Genomic DNA, 17,519 nt, shown 5'->3' with positions numbered 1-17,519 from the left:
AATGAACACTTAAGAATTTTTTTCAGACTTATTTTAGAGAGAGAGTGCGCAAGAGTGGGGGAAGTAGAGGACCAGAGGGAAAAGGAGAAACACAGACACCACGTTGAGCATAGAGCCCAATGTGGGGCTCAATACCACTCCCCTGAGATCACCACCTGAGCCAAAACCAGGAGTCAGACGCTTAACTGACTGTGCCACCCCAAGCACCCGAAGAATTTTTTCAAAGACTTAATTTTTAAAGTAATCTCTGTACCTAGCTTGGGGCTCAAACCCACAATGCTGAGATCAGTAGTTGCATTCTGCACTGAGCCAGCCAGCCACCCCTAACACTTAAGATTTCATCATCTTTCCTTCCCCATCTTTTCATGATGCATACTGCATAGTTGAGATTGTACATGATTTTGAATCTGTCTTATAGTGCTTTTGACCTTGAAACCCCCCAGCAGACCTATGCCCATCCTCTTCTCCTTTGAGTTATTGGCCTCTAGGTACTGCTTGGGGTAAGTTCAGCCACTTACACAGGCTTGCTTGTTATTGTTGCTGTTATCTGCTGGAACACGTAGAGCTCTCACAATGTTCCAGGCACTAAGTATTTGTCAGGTGCGTCTGCCATTTAATGCTGGCAGACGGACAGACATTAGGCCTGCTTCCAATTTTTCTCCATGACAGAGTTCTGCCAAGAGGCAGAGGGGTGATAACCTTTTTGTTGGGGCCAGGCGGGAAGAGAAACTCCTCAAGATGGCGGATACCCCAAATGGCTGAGGTTCCTGTCACCACCTCCACCTGGGACGCCAATGGACCAATGACCTGCTGACAGCTTGACGCAGACCCTTAGACCTCTCCTTTGGACTTACCCAACCGGACCCAATGCCCTTCAAACCCCAGAGGAGGAAGTCACCTTTGACTGACCGAATTGCAATCCTTCCTTTGCATAGTGAGGGTCACTCTGACTGGTTGGATTGCAATCCTTCCTTTGCATATGAGCCGACCAATAGGAAACCGTTCTGCCTTACAACGTTATGTAAACCCCCTGCCACCTTGTCTTGGCGCGACTTCCCCGACTCACTCTTCCCCTCCGTGAGTCGTGGAACCTCGCCCGAGGGTGCCTGCAATAAAATCTGTTCTTGGACCCTCGCTTGCCTTGGCGGTCTCATTTCCATTTAGTTACCAAAAAACCTAACACTTTTTAAATAAAACTACCCTTTAAATCCCATCAGCTACAAATGCAGAATAAAATTTAAAAGTGAAAAACCGCAAGGGAGGGCAGGCCTATGTGTAGGAGGGAGCGGGAGGAGAAAGCTGCCACCGCGGCTTTTTCTTCTTTCCCTTTATCTGGAGGCCCCGCGGGATTGGCTAGAGCTGGCGCTAAGGGACTGCAGAGGCTTGCGCCTTCCACTACGGACGCCTGAAGGAGACCCGCCGGGATGTGGGGGAGAATGAGAACTGGCGCTAACGAGAGTCTGTGACCAAAGAAACAAAAAACGCAAAGGCGCAGTTTCCCGCCCCTGCTCTACCTTTGGTTCCACCACCACCCCCACAACCGACCCAAACTTCCTATTGGTCAGCCAGCTTTATCCCATTGTTGCGAGGGCCCAAGGACCCGGTCTGTCCTAGATTATGCCTGCTTCCAGGGCCGCAACGAAGACGGTCAGTTTTGTTGCCGTTTTCAGGCGTTTGTTCCGGACATGCCCGTGGGGCCTGAAGGGACTTTGTGCGGCGAAGGAAGCCATTGAGGGTTCGGTCGCAGTTTTCGGAGATGCCGCCCAAGGGAAAGAGCGGTTCCAGGAAAGGGGGGAAAGGTAGAGCGGCCAGAACGGCCAGGGAGAATGGGGTCCGGTGAGGAGCGAGGGGAGGGAGCAGAGCGGCGATTCCCGGGGGCAGCGGATGGCCAGTGACTAGAGGACTGACCGGGGAAGTGAGAAGTTGGGAGACAATCAGTGCGGACTTCTCTGTAAAGCCTTAATTGAAAAAGCATGGAAATGAGATGGTAACTAGAAGAAGACAGGACGAAGAGAAAGTTCTGTTTGTTACTTAAGAATGGGGAAAACTTAAGAGTGAGGCTGATGTGAAGAATCCAGTAGAGTTAGAGGGAAGTAAAGGTCCAGAGGAGTGAGGTTTGAGAAAACGGGGTCCAGGACCGAGGTGGAGAAGTTGACCTTTGAATAGGAGAAGGGGCACATTATGTTTTTTAAGATTTATTTTATTCATGAGAGACAGAGAGAGAGAAGCACAGACGTAGGCAGAGGGAGAAGCAGGCTCCATGCAGGAAGCCCAATGCGGGACTCGATCCCAGGTCTCCAGGATCAGACCCCGAGCCGAAGGCAGACGCTCAACCGCTGAGCCACCCAAGCGTCCCAAGAAGGGATACATTATGCTTGCGGCCATAGGAAAAGGAACGAGGGTGGGTGTGGTTGTAAAAATTGGGGCCAGACTGGGAGCTGGAGTTTATAGGATATCATGATTAATGGCCTCAAATTCTTATGAAAGTGGAAGGGGCAGGGACTGAGTGTGGGTCTTGAGTGATAAAGGTTTGGAATAGCCATTGAGGGTGATGGGAAAGGGAACAAAACACTAATAAAAGGATCAGCCCTCAAGGCTGAGAACCTAGGATTGAAGTCCATGCATTTGTAGAGGACACAGTCCACACAGTCATGATTTACCTGGTAACTTGCAACTGGCGCAATATAGGATTGGAAAGACCTAGGTGTCGCCTTGAGCCAAGGTTGGTTTGTTGGACAATGATAATAGAATAGCAAGACAAAGTAGTTAAGGGTGCCACTGGGAACACAGATGATCAAGCAAGGGGTCCAGACTCCGAAGGGAAGGAGAAATTTGTTAGTCTAGGGGAACATAGCAGGATAAAGGTATGGAAGTGGGGAGTGGTTTCTGTGAAGCCAAAGAGCCAGTGTTGTGGGAGTGAGGCATGATAAGGCTGGAAAAACGTGAAGTTGTAGCCAGAGACTGAACTGTTCTCAACATGGTTCCATCGTGTGCCCTTGGGAACAGTGGCCCCACGTAGAAGGCATCAACATTCAGGAGGGAGGTCCAGAAGTGTGAAGTTAGGTCACTAGATGGTTCCTCAGCATAGGTGGCAAGGTCATCCAAGATGATGGCGAGAGTGAGGGCAGAAACGAATCCTGAAACTGCCAGCATCCTCAGTCAGTCAAAGGGAGTGAGGAGACAGTCAGAAGATAGCCAGCAGATGATGGGATAACTGGAAGGCATCATCATTTGAGAGTGAATATACAGCAAACCCACTTAAGAGTTTGGTGGGATAAAATTCCTTTGGCAGTAACATTGTCTTAGGCATTTGGTGGTCAGGTATTTTGGGTTTTCAGTGTGCCAGGTACTGTGCGAGGCATTAGAGATACTAAGACAAGTAACATGGAGTCTCTTGATTAAAACTTTTCAGTTGCTCCCTTTTCTAAGGATAAATTCCAGGTTCCTTAGTCGGACTCATAGGACCTTATGTCCTAACTCTCAGCCACCTCCCCTGGGCTTATCTCACAACACTCCCACCTCAGATTTGGCTTCATCCATAGTTTCCGACACACACCACATTGTTCTACCACCCTGGAGTGGCTCCTCATCCCTGTCCTTTCTTCACTTGGTCAGTTTCTGCTCATCCAGGAAATCTTCCCTGACTGGCTAAAATGGCCCTCTGTGCTTCCACAGCCTTCTGTCCATAGATCATAGGTCATTCTGAAATGATCTGTTTACATGTCTCTCTGCTCCAGTAGTGTATGGTTTCCATGAAGGAAGGTACCATTGCTTGTTCATCTTTATATCTCCAGTGTCTGGAACTTAGTAGTTATTTAGGAAATGTTCACTGAACTTAACATTTAACCCAGCCATAGTTCTTACCAACATCCACCTCTAACAGTAAGTATGTGGCCATGAACACAGAAGTTAACACAGTGGTAAGATGACATCATAGTAAAATCTAAGATGCTGCCTGTGGTTGTTACTCTGAATATCAACAACTTTTCTCAGGAAGGTATCAGTAGGCAATGTCATAGACTCCAGGAATTTGGACATGAAGATAGTATATTTAGCCAAATATGGCTGGTGGAAAATTAGATTTTTATTTAAAATATATATGGCCATTAGAAACGACAAATACCCACCATTTGCTTCAACGTGGATGGAATTGGAGGGTATTATGCTGAGTGAAGTAAGTCAATCGGAGAAGGACAAAAATTTTATGTTCTCATTCATTTGGGGAATATAAATAATAATGGAAGGGAATAGAAGGGAAGGGAGAAGAAATGTGTGGGAAATATCAGAAAGGGAGACTCCTAACTCTGGGAAACGAACTAGGGGTGGTGGAAGGGGAGGAGGGTGGGGGGTGGGGGTGAATGGGTGACTGGCACTGAGGGGGGCACTTGACGGGATGAGCACTGGGTGTTATTCTGTATGCTGGCAAATTGAACACCAATAAAAAATAAATTTATTTTAAAAAATAATAAAATATATATGGAGATTTGACTTACTGGAATTGTGAGTACTCAAATACATAGTTGCAGTGCTTATTAGACATCTTGCAAGAGTTCAAGGATTTGCCCTTTGAAGGCAGGATTTCAAATTAGGTCCAGAAAGTCTGGACCAGGCTTTTGGCGCTCCATCTATCAGCACACTCACTCGTATATCCATTTTCCACAAAGGGTTTATGTAGGACACAAATTTCTTGCTTTATGGGAGGTGAGTCACAGATTAATTTAGCCTCTTGTAGTAAAGTGGCCGAGTGCCCTTTGGAAGTGTGGTGCTAGGACAGAAATATCAACTCTTATTTTATTGGACCTTTCTGTAAATATCAGGATGCATTATAAACGAGTACCTGTGATCTCTTCTCTAAAGGGGGAGCCGCCTCCGGGAGTGACAGTTCTGACAAGAAGGCCCAGGGTCCCAAAGGTGGTGGTAATACAATAAAGGTGAGTTACTCATTAATTTCCTTTCACATTAAATTTAAATTACTTCTATACATCTCTTATTTTGGTACCCAGGAAAGGAAGATGGTATGCTTAACTCATTCTAAGGAAGGAATGTAATGGTTAACTCATTTTAAGAGGCTAGCCTAATGCTGATATAAAATCAAGATAACATAAAATTGGAAGGTAGCGACCAGTCTCACTTATAAACGGTAATTCCTTTTAAGGATTTCCTTAAATGCTTTCTCAAACATTCCAAATTTCTTAATCCTTCCTGTTGTGTTCTGAAATGTATTAAGTGTACATTTCAAGAAATAATACAAAGTATGAAGAAAATAAACAAATGAACTATTTCTCAGAAGGAAAAAATATTTTATAAAACCAAGGGCTTAGATAAACAGGCAAAGGTACCAACCAGTCCCATCAGGTAGCTACCCACTAGTAAACTACAAGCCAGGGTCCTGACTGTTAAAACTGGGGTGGGAGACAAATCAGATAATTACTTGGAACTACTTGACCTAGCCCCAGGGGAGTGTCTGCCCTGGGAAAATACAGTCTGAACTTAGTGCTATGTAACAAGCAATTTCCATGTTCTGGTCAGGGTGTGGGATTCCATACTTTGATTCATTTGTTCAGTATGGATTTAGTGACCTCTGCCCTGCAGCAAGGAGTGTACTAAGTTCTGGGTTTAAAAAAAACAAACAAACAAAAAAAAAAAAAACAAAAAAATAAAAAATAAAAAAAAAAAACAGGAAGTAAGAGGTGGATTTTATTATCCTACTGCAGTTGGAGCAGTTAGGCAAATAAATACATTGCTGCAGTAGTGTCCTATAAATCCAGCCACATGCAGCCAAAAAGAGAGAAAGAGAGAAATAATATAGTGTGAGCTGTTCTACCCACTCTTCTACTCAGTGAACCAGAGAAAGCGTGAGATGGGAGACATGAATCTGCTTTTCCACAGTTGACCTCTGTTCTCATATAAGCATCCAGTTATGTGAAGTGGGACTCTGGCATCCAAACATAATGTTTTCATGAAACATAGTTCCAAATACAAACCAAGTACTTCATCTGGTGTTCAGCAGAAGAAGTGGTCATTGTTGCTACAGGCCTGAGAGACAGGCTATGTTGGGTTTAATGAGGGCTGACGTGTTGGGTCTCTGGTACGGCATTTTCATAAGGGATGTTATAGGGTAATTTTGGCCACATGCAGTTTTCCCCCTACGTTCTGACTTGTACAAGCACCCAGCCTAAGAGACTGCTCCACTGCATGTGAATTTGAAGAGGCACCTCGCCTTTTCTGGAAAAAAGTAAGTTCAGTGTGGCTGTGCGTGAGGTATGTGGAAAGAAGTGGCACATAATCAGGTAGGAAAGTTGATTAGAACCAAATTTTCCTAAGATAATTTTAGACTCCCATTCAGTTGTAAAAAAATAATACATTTACCTTTTACCCTGCTTTCCCTGATGGTAACATCTTACATCAAACTTACATCAAACTCCAGTAGGATAGCACAACCAGGAGATGGACATTGATACAGTGAAGATACAGAAGATTCCCATCACCCCAAGGATCTTGTCTTGTTGCTGTTTTATAGCCATGCTCACTTCCCTCCCCTACCTTCTCTATCCTTAGCCCCTGGCAACTGTTCTCCATTTCTGTAATTTTATCACTGCAAGAATGTTACATGAATAAAATGATGCAATATGTAACCTGGCTTTTCCCACTCTCAGCATAATTCTCTGGAGCTTTCATTCAAGTTACTCCACTTATCAATAGTCTGTTCCTTTATGTTGCTGAGTAATGTGCACTGAACGGATGTGCCATATGTTTAACTGTTCACCTGCTAGAGGACATCTGGATTGTTTCCAGTGGTTTGTAAAGGTCCCAGCAGGGAGAAGACCCTGGAACCCTCTGGCCTTTCAGGGCTATGCTCCTTCCATATCCTGCTTTCAGCCCCACTCCTGAGCCCACACCCTGCCCTGTGTCTCTAGAGCAGTCCAGATTCTGAACTCCATCTGCCGACCATAGCTTCCCTCCTGCCTCCCGATTGTTTTTCTGGTCTTCTTTGCACACAGACCTCAAGCCCTCGAGCTGTTCTCCCTGTTCTCCCCACCTGTTCTCCCCACCTTCTCCCAGGCTTCATATCTGTTGTCCAAGCCCTGTATGACCTATAAACTGGAAAGTAGATCAAAGAGCTTGACCACTGGATCTGGGAGTCCTAGCTCTTTCCTTTTGGTCATTTGCTGCATCCACCTCCCGGTCTCCAACTTGGGATCAATCCTGTCGTCTACTACTTTTACATTTACACCCAGAAGTGCTGGGCCTTGCTGGAGAGTCACATGGCCTTGCGAATTGGGACCACTGATTCCTGGTCTCTGACCTAAGCCAGGCCCTCAGTACTGCTCAGCAGTCCTTTACCGCTCACCTTCAGCTGTCAGCCACCCTGCTTCATCAGGCAGCTGACAACTTCATCCAGTGGTTCTCAACCCTGATGTACTTCAGATTCCCCTAGACAGCTTCTAAAACTACTGGGGCCCAGGGTCCCACCCCAGACCAGCTGCCTCAGAATCTCCGGGGGGTGGGCCCTGGACCTTGATGGATTTTATAGCAGTGCTGAGGATGATTCTGATGTGCTGCTGGGGTTGAGAAACACTGATCCAGTCTCACAAGGCTGGTGTGAGGATTTCATGCAAGAATGCGTGCAAAGTGCTTAGCCTGGTGCCTAGCAAATACTAACTTTTAAATATTGTTAAATTTTCACATGAAAATGGAAACCAGACCTATAAGCAGTAACTCATTGGCGTTCCAGCCCCCCTCCCAAAAAAGTTCTCTTTATCCACACCTCCCCTCTCTGTCTTCTCAGTGTTCCTCCTCTAAGGCTCACAGATATTTCAAGCAGTGCGCCGAATGCCATGCCTTGCTCCTTCATCTTCTGTACCCTCTTTGGTTGCTGTCTTCAGCCTTTCTTTCCTGACTGCATCTTTCCCTTCATTCTGAGATTATGCCCAGGGACCTTTAAAATAGACACGTGCTTGTGACCTTTTTCTTCTAATAAGAGCTCTGTCTCCTTTTCTGACTCATCTGGGGGAGTACCCCACATGCCTTCCCTTCCCACCCCCCATTACTTCCTTGAGCTGCCTGCCACAGCCTGGCTTCTGCTCTTTCTGCTTTTGCTAAGGTCATTGATGTCTCAGTACTAAATTGATTGTACTTCTTACCTGGTCACTCTGCAGCATTTAAGCCTGTTGACCATTTCCTCCCTGAAACTGTCTCTTGCCTTGGTTTCCCTGAACACGCCTTTCTGTCCTACCTATTTGGCCTTCGTACTACGCGTATAGAGCGTCTTTCTTTGCTGTGCCCTAAATGTCAATATTCTCCAAGCATGTGTTTAGCCTTTGTTTCTCCTCTTCTTGTTCTATGTAGCCTCCCTGGGTAATCTCCTCCCTCCCGCAGTGGAGGATTGATCCCGCGCTACCTCCATGCTAATCACTCCCAAATCCTCTGTGGGTCAGCTCTTTTCTAAGATGGGAGTCTACATGGTTGCCAGTCAGTCTGTCACATTGCAGAGGCCACAGATACTACAGACACATCATGTCTAACCTGTCAGGCTGTCCAGACCAGAATACTTGTTTATTCATTGATAAAATGTTAGATGGTATCCTCTTTCCTTTATCATGAGTGTTTCATTCATGTCCCAGTAATCAAACCAACCAGAAGTATGGAATCATAAAGAGGGAGGCATTCTCAAAGTTATTTTAGCTAGGCCAAGTTGAGGTCTGATGAACCATCCTTGTTTCCCAACATGTATCTCTCTAGTGTCCAGACTGTTTGTCCCTGTCTTTCTTGGACAGTTGCTGGACACATTCTCTAGAAGTTTGCCTCTCAGAGCCCTGCCTTTTGACAGATCATTTCCTTTGTTATGTTCCTATCTCCTGTGTAGCTTCTCCAGACAGGAAGTTATTCCTGTGGGTCTAGAATCCCCTTGCCCTCAATTCCAGTAGTTGAACTCTGAGGCCAGGCTTGATTTGCTTGCCTCTACATTCATAAGGGAGACACCGTTAACTCCCATTCCAGAGTATGATGTACAATATGAAACTATGGATTGAGTTTGAATGAGAAATTGGAAATCATGTAGAACAGCTACCTTGACAAAATCATTTTTAAAGGTAGAGTGATTTGTGTTTTTAAAAAACATGGCTTTATATAAACATAAGTCAAACTTGAATACTTCCATAGGGTTGAATATACTTAACATAAGATACTTTTTCAAAGTGCCAAATTCTGAGGAGCTTTATACATTGGGCCTCTTTTGGTAAAGTATTTCCTCATGGGTTTTTTTAATATCATCCCTACTCTGATGGAAGTAATGGCTAACCTTTATTGAGTATTAACATCGTTATCTCAGTCTTCACAACCCTACGAGAACGCATAGTTACTGTTATTATCTCAGGGCACAAATGGGGAAACAGAGGTTTAAGAAAATGCCTCCAATCACACAGCAGTGTTGGGATTTGACTCAAGGGCCCCAGCTTTCAACCATTATGTCTCCTCTTCCTGTTACCATTTAAGTACATGGTAAAGATGGGAGCTTCTCACAGCCCTGTGCCCATTGCTGTCTAAATCAGAGTTCCCAGATAGTGTCTTGACAGAGGAAATGGGTTTGTGGCCATCACCCAACGGAGCAGACTTCCAGGACTTTGTTGCTATGAACCTGATGTGTTTTCTCACTATGGAAGTAATCCAGACCTGACTGTTATACTGTAAGAAAGGGAACCATTTGCATGTCCCAAATACCATGTGAACATACTTTTTCCTTGTAGGTTAGACACATTCTGTGTGAAAAACATGGGAAAATCATGGAAGCCATGGAAAAGTTAAAGTCTGGAATGAGATTCAATGAAGTGGCCACACAGTATAGTGAAGATAAAGCCAGGCAAGGGGTATGGTGCTGTTATCATTTAAAATGATCTCTCCCTAAGGTGTCTGGGTGGCACAGTCCAGTTAAGCATCTGACTCTTGGTTTCAGCTCAGGTCATGATCCTGAGGTTGTGAAATCAAGCCCTGAGTTGGACTCTGTGCTCAGTGCAGAGTCTGCTTGAGATTCTCCCTCTGCCCCTCCAGCTCGTGCTCTCTCTCTCTCTAAAATAAATAAATCTTAAAAAAAAAGGAAAAAAAGTCTTTCTGCCATGGAGGACACACAGCAGTAGGGATTATTTCTGCATTCTGCCATTAATTTTAGCCTTATCTTGGTTTAAAGATCCTAAAAGCAGAAATGTCCAACTTGTGAACAGTTGAGTACAGGTCACCTGTGTCTAAAACTAGGCATTACCAAACTGGCACAGCTAACAGACAACCAGCAACATTGTGAGTGTTTATATGTTCAGTCCAGGGTTGGATCTCTTCTACCTGTTTGTCCTTGTCAAGCACGCTTCTTCACAGTCCAGATGAATAAACCTAGGAACCTTAGCATTTGTGTTGGGAAATTCTCAAGTTACAGTAGAACTGTTGCCTCTTCAGGGCCACCTGACATCACATATCTTTTGGGTTTTTCAGGGCGACTTGGGTTGGATGACCAGAGGTTCCATGGTGGGACCATTTCAAGAAGCAGCATTTGCCTTGCCTGTAAGTGGGCCAGATAAGCCTGTGTTTACCGACCCTCCAATTAGGACAAAATTTGGATATCATATTATTATGGTTGAAGGGAGAAAATAAAATGGTATGAAAGACTGAACATGTTTTATACATTCTATTTATTTCTTTAAAAGGTATTGAGTAATCCTTGTATTTTTATTTTTATTGTGGGTTTGTAGGCATAAAATGAGGTGGAGAAAGGTCATTATACGAAGGGGGAGGGGCAAGATGGCGGAAGAGCAGGGTCCCCAAATCACCTGTCCCCACCAAGTTACCTAGATAACCTTTAAACCATCCTGAAAATCTACGAATTCAGCCTGAGATGTAAAGAGAGACCAGCTGGAACGCTACAGTGAGAAGAGTCCGCGCTTCTATCAGGTAGGAAGACGGGGAAAGAGAAATAAAGAAACAAAAGGCCTCCGAGGGGGAGGGGCCCCACGAGGAGCCGGGCTGAGCCCGGGGCGAGTGTCCCCAGGACAGGAGAGCCCCGTCCCGGAGGAGCAGGAGCTGCACCAACCTTCCCGGGCGGGCGGAAAGGGGCTCGCAGGGAGTTGGAGCAGGACCCAGGAGAGCGGGGATGCCCTCAGGCTCCCGGGGACACTGACAGACACCTGAGCGCAGGAGAGTGCTCCGAGCTCCCTAAGGGCTGCAGCGCGCACGGAGGGACCAACCGGAGCAGCTCGGAGGGGCTCGGGCGGCGGCTCCGCGGAGGGGGCTGCGGGGCGGGAGCGCGAATCCCACAGCGCAGGCCCCGGAGCACAGGGCGCCGGGACACAGCCCAGGATCCGGCCTCCCCCGGGACAGGCAGAGGCCGGGAGGGCCCAGGACAGCAAGGACGCTCCTGCCCCGAGCTGAGCACATCAGCGGCCCCGCCCCGGAGCCTCCAGGCCCTGCGGACGGAGAGCCGAGAGCCCCGAGCCCCGTAGTTCCTTCGGAGGCTGAATCCAGGCTTCCAGAGTTGCCATAGCAACTGCTGCTGTTCCTCCCTGGGGTAAACAACCCCCGCTGAGCCCTGCAGCAGGCAGGGGCAGAGCAGCTCCCCCAAGTGCTAACACCTGAGAATCAGCACAGCAGGCCCCTCCCCCAGAAGACCAGCTGGACGGACCAGTGATACTCCCCCGTGTTCCAATACAACTTGTTTCTGGCCACTCTGCACTGAGCAAAATGACTAGAAGGAAAACCTCACTTCAAAAGAAAGAATCAGAAACAGCCCTCTTTCCCACAGAGTTACAAAATCTGGATTACACTTCAATGTCAGAAAGCCAATTCAGAAGCACTATTCTACAGCTACTGGTGGCTCTAGAAAAAAGCATTAAGGCCTCACGAGACTTCATGACTGCAGAATTTAGATCCAATCAGGCAGAAATTAAAAATCAATTGAATGAGATGCAATCCAAACTAGAAGTCCTAACGACGAGGGTTAACGTGGTGGAAGAACGAGTGAGTGACATAGAAGACAAGTTGATGGCAAAGAGGGAAACTGAGGAAAAAAGAGACAGACAATTAAGGGACCATGAAGACAGATTAAGGCAAATAAATGACAGTCTGAGGAAGAAAAACCTACGTTTAATTGGGGTTCCCGAGGGCGCCGAAAGGGACAGAGGGCCAGAATATGTATTTGAACAAATCCTAGCTGAAAACTTTCCCAATCTGGGAAGGGAAACAGGCATTCAGATCCAGGAAATAGAGAGATCCCCCCCTAAAATCAATAAAAACCGTTCAACACCTCGACATCTAATAGTGAAGCTTGCAAATTCCAAAGATAAAGAGAAGATCCTTAAAGCAGCAAGAGACAAGAAGTTCCTGACTTTCATGGGGAGGAATATTAGGGTAACAGCAGACCTCTCCACAGAGACCTGGCAGGCCAGAAAGGGCTGGCAGGATATATTCAGGGTCCTAAATGAGAAGAACATGCAACCAAGAATACTTTATCCAGCAAGGCTCTCATTCAAAATGGAAGGAGAGATAAAGAGCTTCCAAGACAGGCAGGAACTGAAAGAATATGTGACCTCCAAACCAGCTCTGCAAGAAATTTTAAGGGGGACTCTTAAAACTCCCCTTTAAGAAGAAGTTCAAGTAACTCTGAACGTGAATGGGCTTAATGACCCCATCAAAAGGCGCAGAGTTTCAGACTGGATAAAAAAACAGGACCCATCTATTTGCTGTCTACAAGAGACTCATTTTAGACAGAAGGACACCTACAACCTGAAAATAAAAGGTTGGAGAACCATTTACCATTCAAATGGTTCTCAAAATATACCCTAAAAACTACAGAACACTTCTGAAAGAAATTGAGGAAGACACAAAGAGATGGAAAAATATTCCATGCTCATGGATTGGCAGAATTAATATTGTGAAAATGTCAATGTTACCCAGGGCAATTTACACGTATAATGCAATCCCTATCAAAATACCATGGACTTTCTTCAGAGAGTTGGAACAAATTATTTTAAGATTTGTGTGGAATCAGGAAAGATCCCAAACAGCCAGGGGAATTTTAAAAAAAGAAAACCATATCTGGGGGCATCACAATGCCAGATTTCAGGTTGTACTACAAAGCTGTGTTCATCAAGACAGTGTGGTACTGGCACAAAAACAGACATATAGATCAATGGAACAGAACAGAGAACCCAGAAGTGGACCCTGAACTTTATGCTCAACTAATATACAATAAAGGAGGAAAGACGATCCACTAGAAGAAGACAGTCTCTTCAATAAATGGTGCTGGGAAAATTGGACATCCACATGCAGAAGAATGAAACTGGACCACTCTCATGCACCATACACAAAGATAAACTCAAAATGGATGAAAGATCTAAATGTGAGACAAGATTCCATCAAAATCCCAGAGGAGAACTCAGGCAACACCCTTTTTGAACTTGGCCACAGTAACCGGAGAAGGACAAACAGTGTATGTTCTCATTCATTTGGGGAATATGAATAATAGCGAAAGGGAATATAAGGGAAGGGAGAAGAAATGTGTGAGAAATATCAGAAAGGGAGACAGAACATAAAGACTTCTAACTCTGGGAAATGAACTAGGGGTGGTGGAGGGGGAGGAGGGTGGGGGGTGAATGGGTGACGGGCACTGAGGGGTACACTTGACGGGATGAGCACTGGGTGTTATTCTGTATGTTGGTAAATTGAACACCAATAAAAATTAATTTATAAAAAAAAAAAAAAAAAGAAAGAAAGGTCATTATACACTGTAGTAGTTGTTCTCAAAGGTAAGTCAAGCGGGGTCACCTGGCTGGCTCAGTCAGTAGAGCATGTGACACCTGATCTCAGGGTTGTGAGTTCGAGGCCCACATTGGGTAAAGTTTCCTTTATAATTTTTTTAAAGATTTAAAAAAAAGATAAGCAGACTCCTTTTAACCTGTAGTCTCTTCCCTCCCAGAACTACTAAGTCTCAGTATATCCCATAAGTTAATTCAAAAACCATCTCTGGGGGAGCCAAATACCTAGTTCACACTATTCACACATTGAATTGGATAAAAAATAGATGGAATAGTATATGAAAAATCATAAAATAAGTTCCTAGGCAGCACTTGTTTTATAAGTTAGCCAACTTGGATCTGCCAGGAGAGTTATTAGCTCCATTGTCTTTTTTTTAAAGATTTTATTTATTCTTAAGAGACACAGAGAGAGATAGGCAGAGACATAGATAGAGGGAGAAGCAGGCTCCCTATGGGGAGCCCGATACAGGACTCAATCCCAAGGACTCTGGGATCATGCCTTCAGCTGAAGGTGGACACTCAACTACTGAGCAACCCAGGTGTCCCGCTCCATTGTCTTAATACTATACACTGTACATAATGGCCATTCAACCTGAACCTTTTTTCAAAATTCAATTTAGTTAACATACAGTGTATTATTAGTTTCAGGGGTAGAATTTAGTGACTTATCAGTTGCATAGAACACCCAGTGCTCACTCCCATCAAGGGCCCTCCCTAATGCCCATCATCCAGTTATCCCATCTCCTCACCTACCTCCCCTCCAGCAACTATTTCCTACAGTTAAGAGTCTCTTATAGTTTGCCTTCCTCTATTTTTATCCTATTTTACTTTTCCTTCCCTTCCCCTATGTTCATCTGTTTTGTTTCTTAAGATCCACATGAGTGAAATCATTATGAACTCTTCTTTTTAAATAAACCTTTCTTGGAGGAAAAGAAGGCACTCAGTTCTACCAGTTGTTTGTACTAGACTAAGCAGCCAATGTTCTGTGTGTCTGCATTTTTAAATTTCATAATGCCATATTTATGACATAAAAAAGTATAAGGAATATTATAAATACTATATTGCTTCAAAAATAAAACTTTGCCAGGGGTGCCTGGGTGGCTCAGTCGGTTAAATGTCTGGCTCTTCATCTCAGCTCAGGTCTTGATCTCAGGATCCTGAGTTCAAGCCCCACATTGGGTTCTACGATACACATGGAGCCTACTTTAAAATTTTTTTCTAAAATAAAACTTGGCCAATACAACCATGTGATTCATAACGGTGATTCTTTTAGCACACTGTGTTCTCACTCAGCTGCATTTGACATATAAGTTTCTTATTTTGGGGTTTCTGGGCATCTCCAGCAGTTATGCCTCCATGAGATTTTACCCACTGAGCAGACTAAACAGATGCCACAGTCCCTGAGTACAGATATACCAGTATGGTATTGAGAGATGTTCAAAATAGCAGGCATATAAGATGAAACTGTTTTTTAAAACCCCGTTCAAAACAGTGTCTCTAAATAAGGGCTGTAAATCTGAAAATCTTGAAGAAAATTCTGAAAAGCTTTAGATGCATGAGACACGACCTAGTTAGCATCCTTTGCTCAGGACATTGGCTTACCCAGGATACCAAGTGAATGCCTTTTGCACGGGTGTCACCCACAAAAGAAGCCGGAGTGCTGGAAAGGTAGAGTAGAAAAAGCAAACTAATTTGTGGCATGGAGAGAGAGAGCAGCTATAGATAGCTTGTGAGAAAGTAGAGCAGGAATGGGTCTCTGACACCAAGCAAACCTTTGGGAAGTTAATTTTGAACTGGCAACTAAGGTTCTAAAGGAGTTGATAAATGAAAAAATTAGGGAATTATACATAGTACAGCTCATGAATTTAATCCTGCTTTGAAAATGCATCTTTGGGGATCCCTGGGTGGCTCAGCAGTGTAGCGCCTGCCTTCAGCCCAGGGTGTGATCCTGGAGTCCTGGGACCGGGTCCCACATTGGGCTCCCTGCATGGAGCCTGCTTCTCCCTCTGCCTGTGTCTCTGCCGCTCTCTCTCTGTGTCTCTCATGAATAAATAAAATCTTTAAAAAATGTATCTTTGTTTCATTAAGTTCAATGCTTAATGAACCAACTTCATTCAGATTAAAATAATTGAAAATTAAAACCAAAATGAGAACCTCCTTTTTACCTATCAGATTGGCATTTATGTGTTGTTGGCAAGGGCATGAGGAACAGGTATTCATTAATTGTGGAACTGTGTATTATTAGAACCTCTGGAGAACAACTTGGCAATACTTATAAAAATTATAAATATGCCCTTTGACCCCAAAACTCCATTTCTAAGAATTTATCCTGTAGATATAATGTGTATAAAAGGTACAAGGATATTCATCACCTTGTCTGCCAATAAATGACAGATGGTATACCCATTCAATAAAATACCATACAGCTGTGTTAAAATTAAAAACGATGGTACAGAACAGGGTATGTAGTATACTATCACTTGGGTAAAAACCTACATATACATATATACATACTTGTACTTCTACATCCATAGACCATCCTTGGGAGTGGCAATCCAGAACTGGGGGCAGAAGTAGGTAAGAGATTTTATCTCATACCCTTGGATCAGGGGTCTTAATCTGTTTTGTGCCATGGAGCCCTTAGGCAGTTTGCCTAAGCCAGTGGGTCCCTTCTCAGAAGGTTGCTTTCAAATGAATAAAATAAGAACACCTGGGTAGCTCAGTGATTGAGCATCTGCCTTTGGCTCAGTTCGTGGTCCCAGGGTCCTGGGATCCAGCCCCTCATTGGGCTCCCCACAAGGATTCTGCTTCTCCCTCTGCCTGTGTCTCGGCCCCTCTCTGTGTCTCTCATGAATGAATAAAATCTTAAAAAAACCAGTCAGGGCAGCCTGGGTGGCTCAGAGGTTTAGTACCACCTTTGGTCCAGGGTGTGATCCTGGAGACCTGGGATCAAGTCCCATGTCGGGCTCCCTGCATGGAGTCTGCTTCTCCCTCTGCCTGTGTCTCAGCGTCTCTCTCTCTCTCTTTCTCTCATGGATGAATGAATAAAATATTTTAAAAAAATAAAAACAAAACCCAAACAAATGAATAAAGTAAAATAGTATTACAAAGGATGCCAGTTATACTGAAACAGTAACCAAAACACAGTTGAAGGGATCCCTGGGTGGCTCAGTGGTTTAGTGCCTGCCTTCAGCCCAGGGCATGATCCTGGAGTCCTGGGATCAAGTCTGACGTCGGGCTCCCTGCATGGAACCTGTTTCTCCCTCTACCTGTGTCTCTGCCTCTCTCTCTCTCTCTCTCCCTCCCTCCCTCATGAGTAAATAAATAAAATCTTTAAAAAAAAACACAGTTGAGCCTTGAACAGATTTTGTACCGTGTGGGTCCACTTATACACAGACTTTTTTTTTTTTAGAAAGAGTATAGTACTAGAAATGTATTTTCCTTATGACTTCCTTTTTCTCTAGCTTACTTTATTGTAGGAATACAGTATATAATACATATTACATGAAAAATAGGCTAATCAGCTGTTTATGTTATCAGGTTTCTAGTCAACAGTAGGCCATTAGTTAATTTTTGAGGAGTCAAGTATTATGTAGATTTTTTACCGTGGGGAGGTTGGTACCCCCACCCCCACATTGTTCAAGGATTAACTGTAGTTTTTAAACTTTTATATACAACTTATATATTTAGATTATATTACATATTTTGAGTTCTGTGTGTTCTAGC

At 44.4% G+C, this 17,519-nt stretch overlaps 1 protein-coding gene across 1 annotated transcript; it reads left to right on the top strand.

Annotated features, from left to right (window-relative positions):
- The first annotated feature begins 1,685 nt into the window (after positions 1 to 1,685).
- On the top strand, positions 1,686 to 10,657 carry PIN4 (peptidylprolyl cis/trans isomerase, NIMA-interacting 4). Its single transcript, XM_055339071.1, has 4 exons — positions 1,686 to 1,799; positions 4,858 to 4,931; positions 9,747 to 9,866; positions 10,480 to 10,657. The coding sequence occupies exons 1-4, from the start codon at positions 1,757 to 1,759 to the stop codon at positions 10,636 to 10,638; spliced, it is 396 nt and encodes a 131-aa protein (XP_055195046.1). The 5' UTR covers positions 1,686 to 1,756; the 3' UTR covers positions 10,639 to 10,657.
- Positions 10,658 to 17,519: the final 6,862 nt, after the last annotated feature.

Source organism: Nyctereutes procyonoides, unplaced genomic scaffold (assembly GCF_905146905.1).
Source record: "Nyctereutes procyonoides isolate TBG_1078 unplaced genomic scaffold, NYPRO_anot_genome, whole genome shotgun sequence".
NCBI lineage: Eukaryota > Metazoa > Chordata > Mammalia > Carnivora > Canidae > Nyctereutes > Nyctereutes procyonoides.
The sequence above is the reverse complement of the archived record's forward strand: the minus strand, read 5'-3'. Positions and strand labels throughout refer to the sequence as shown.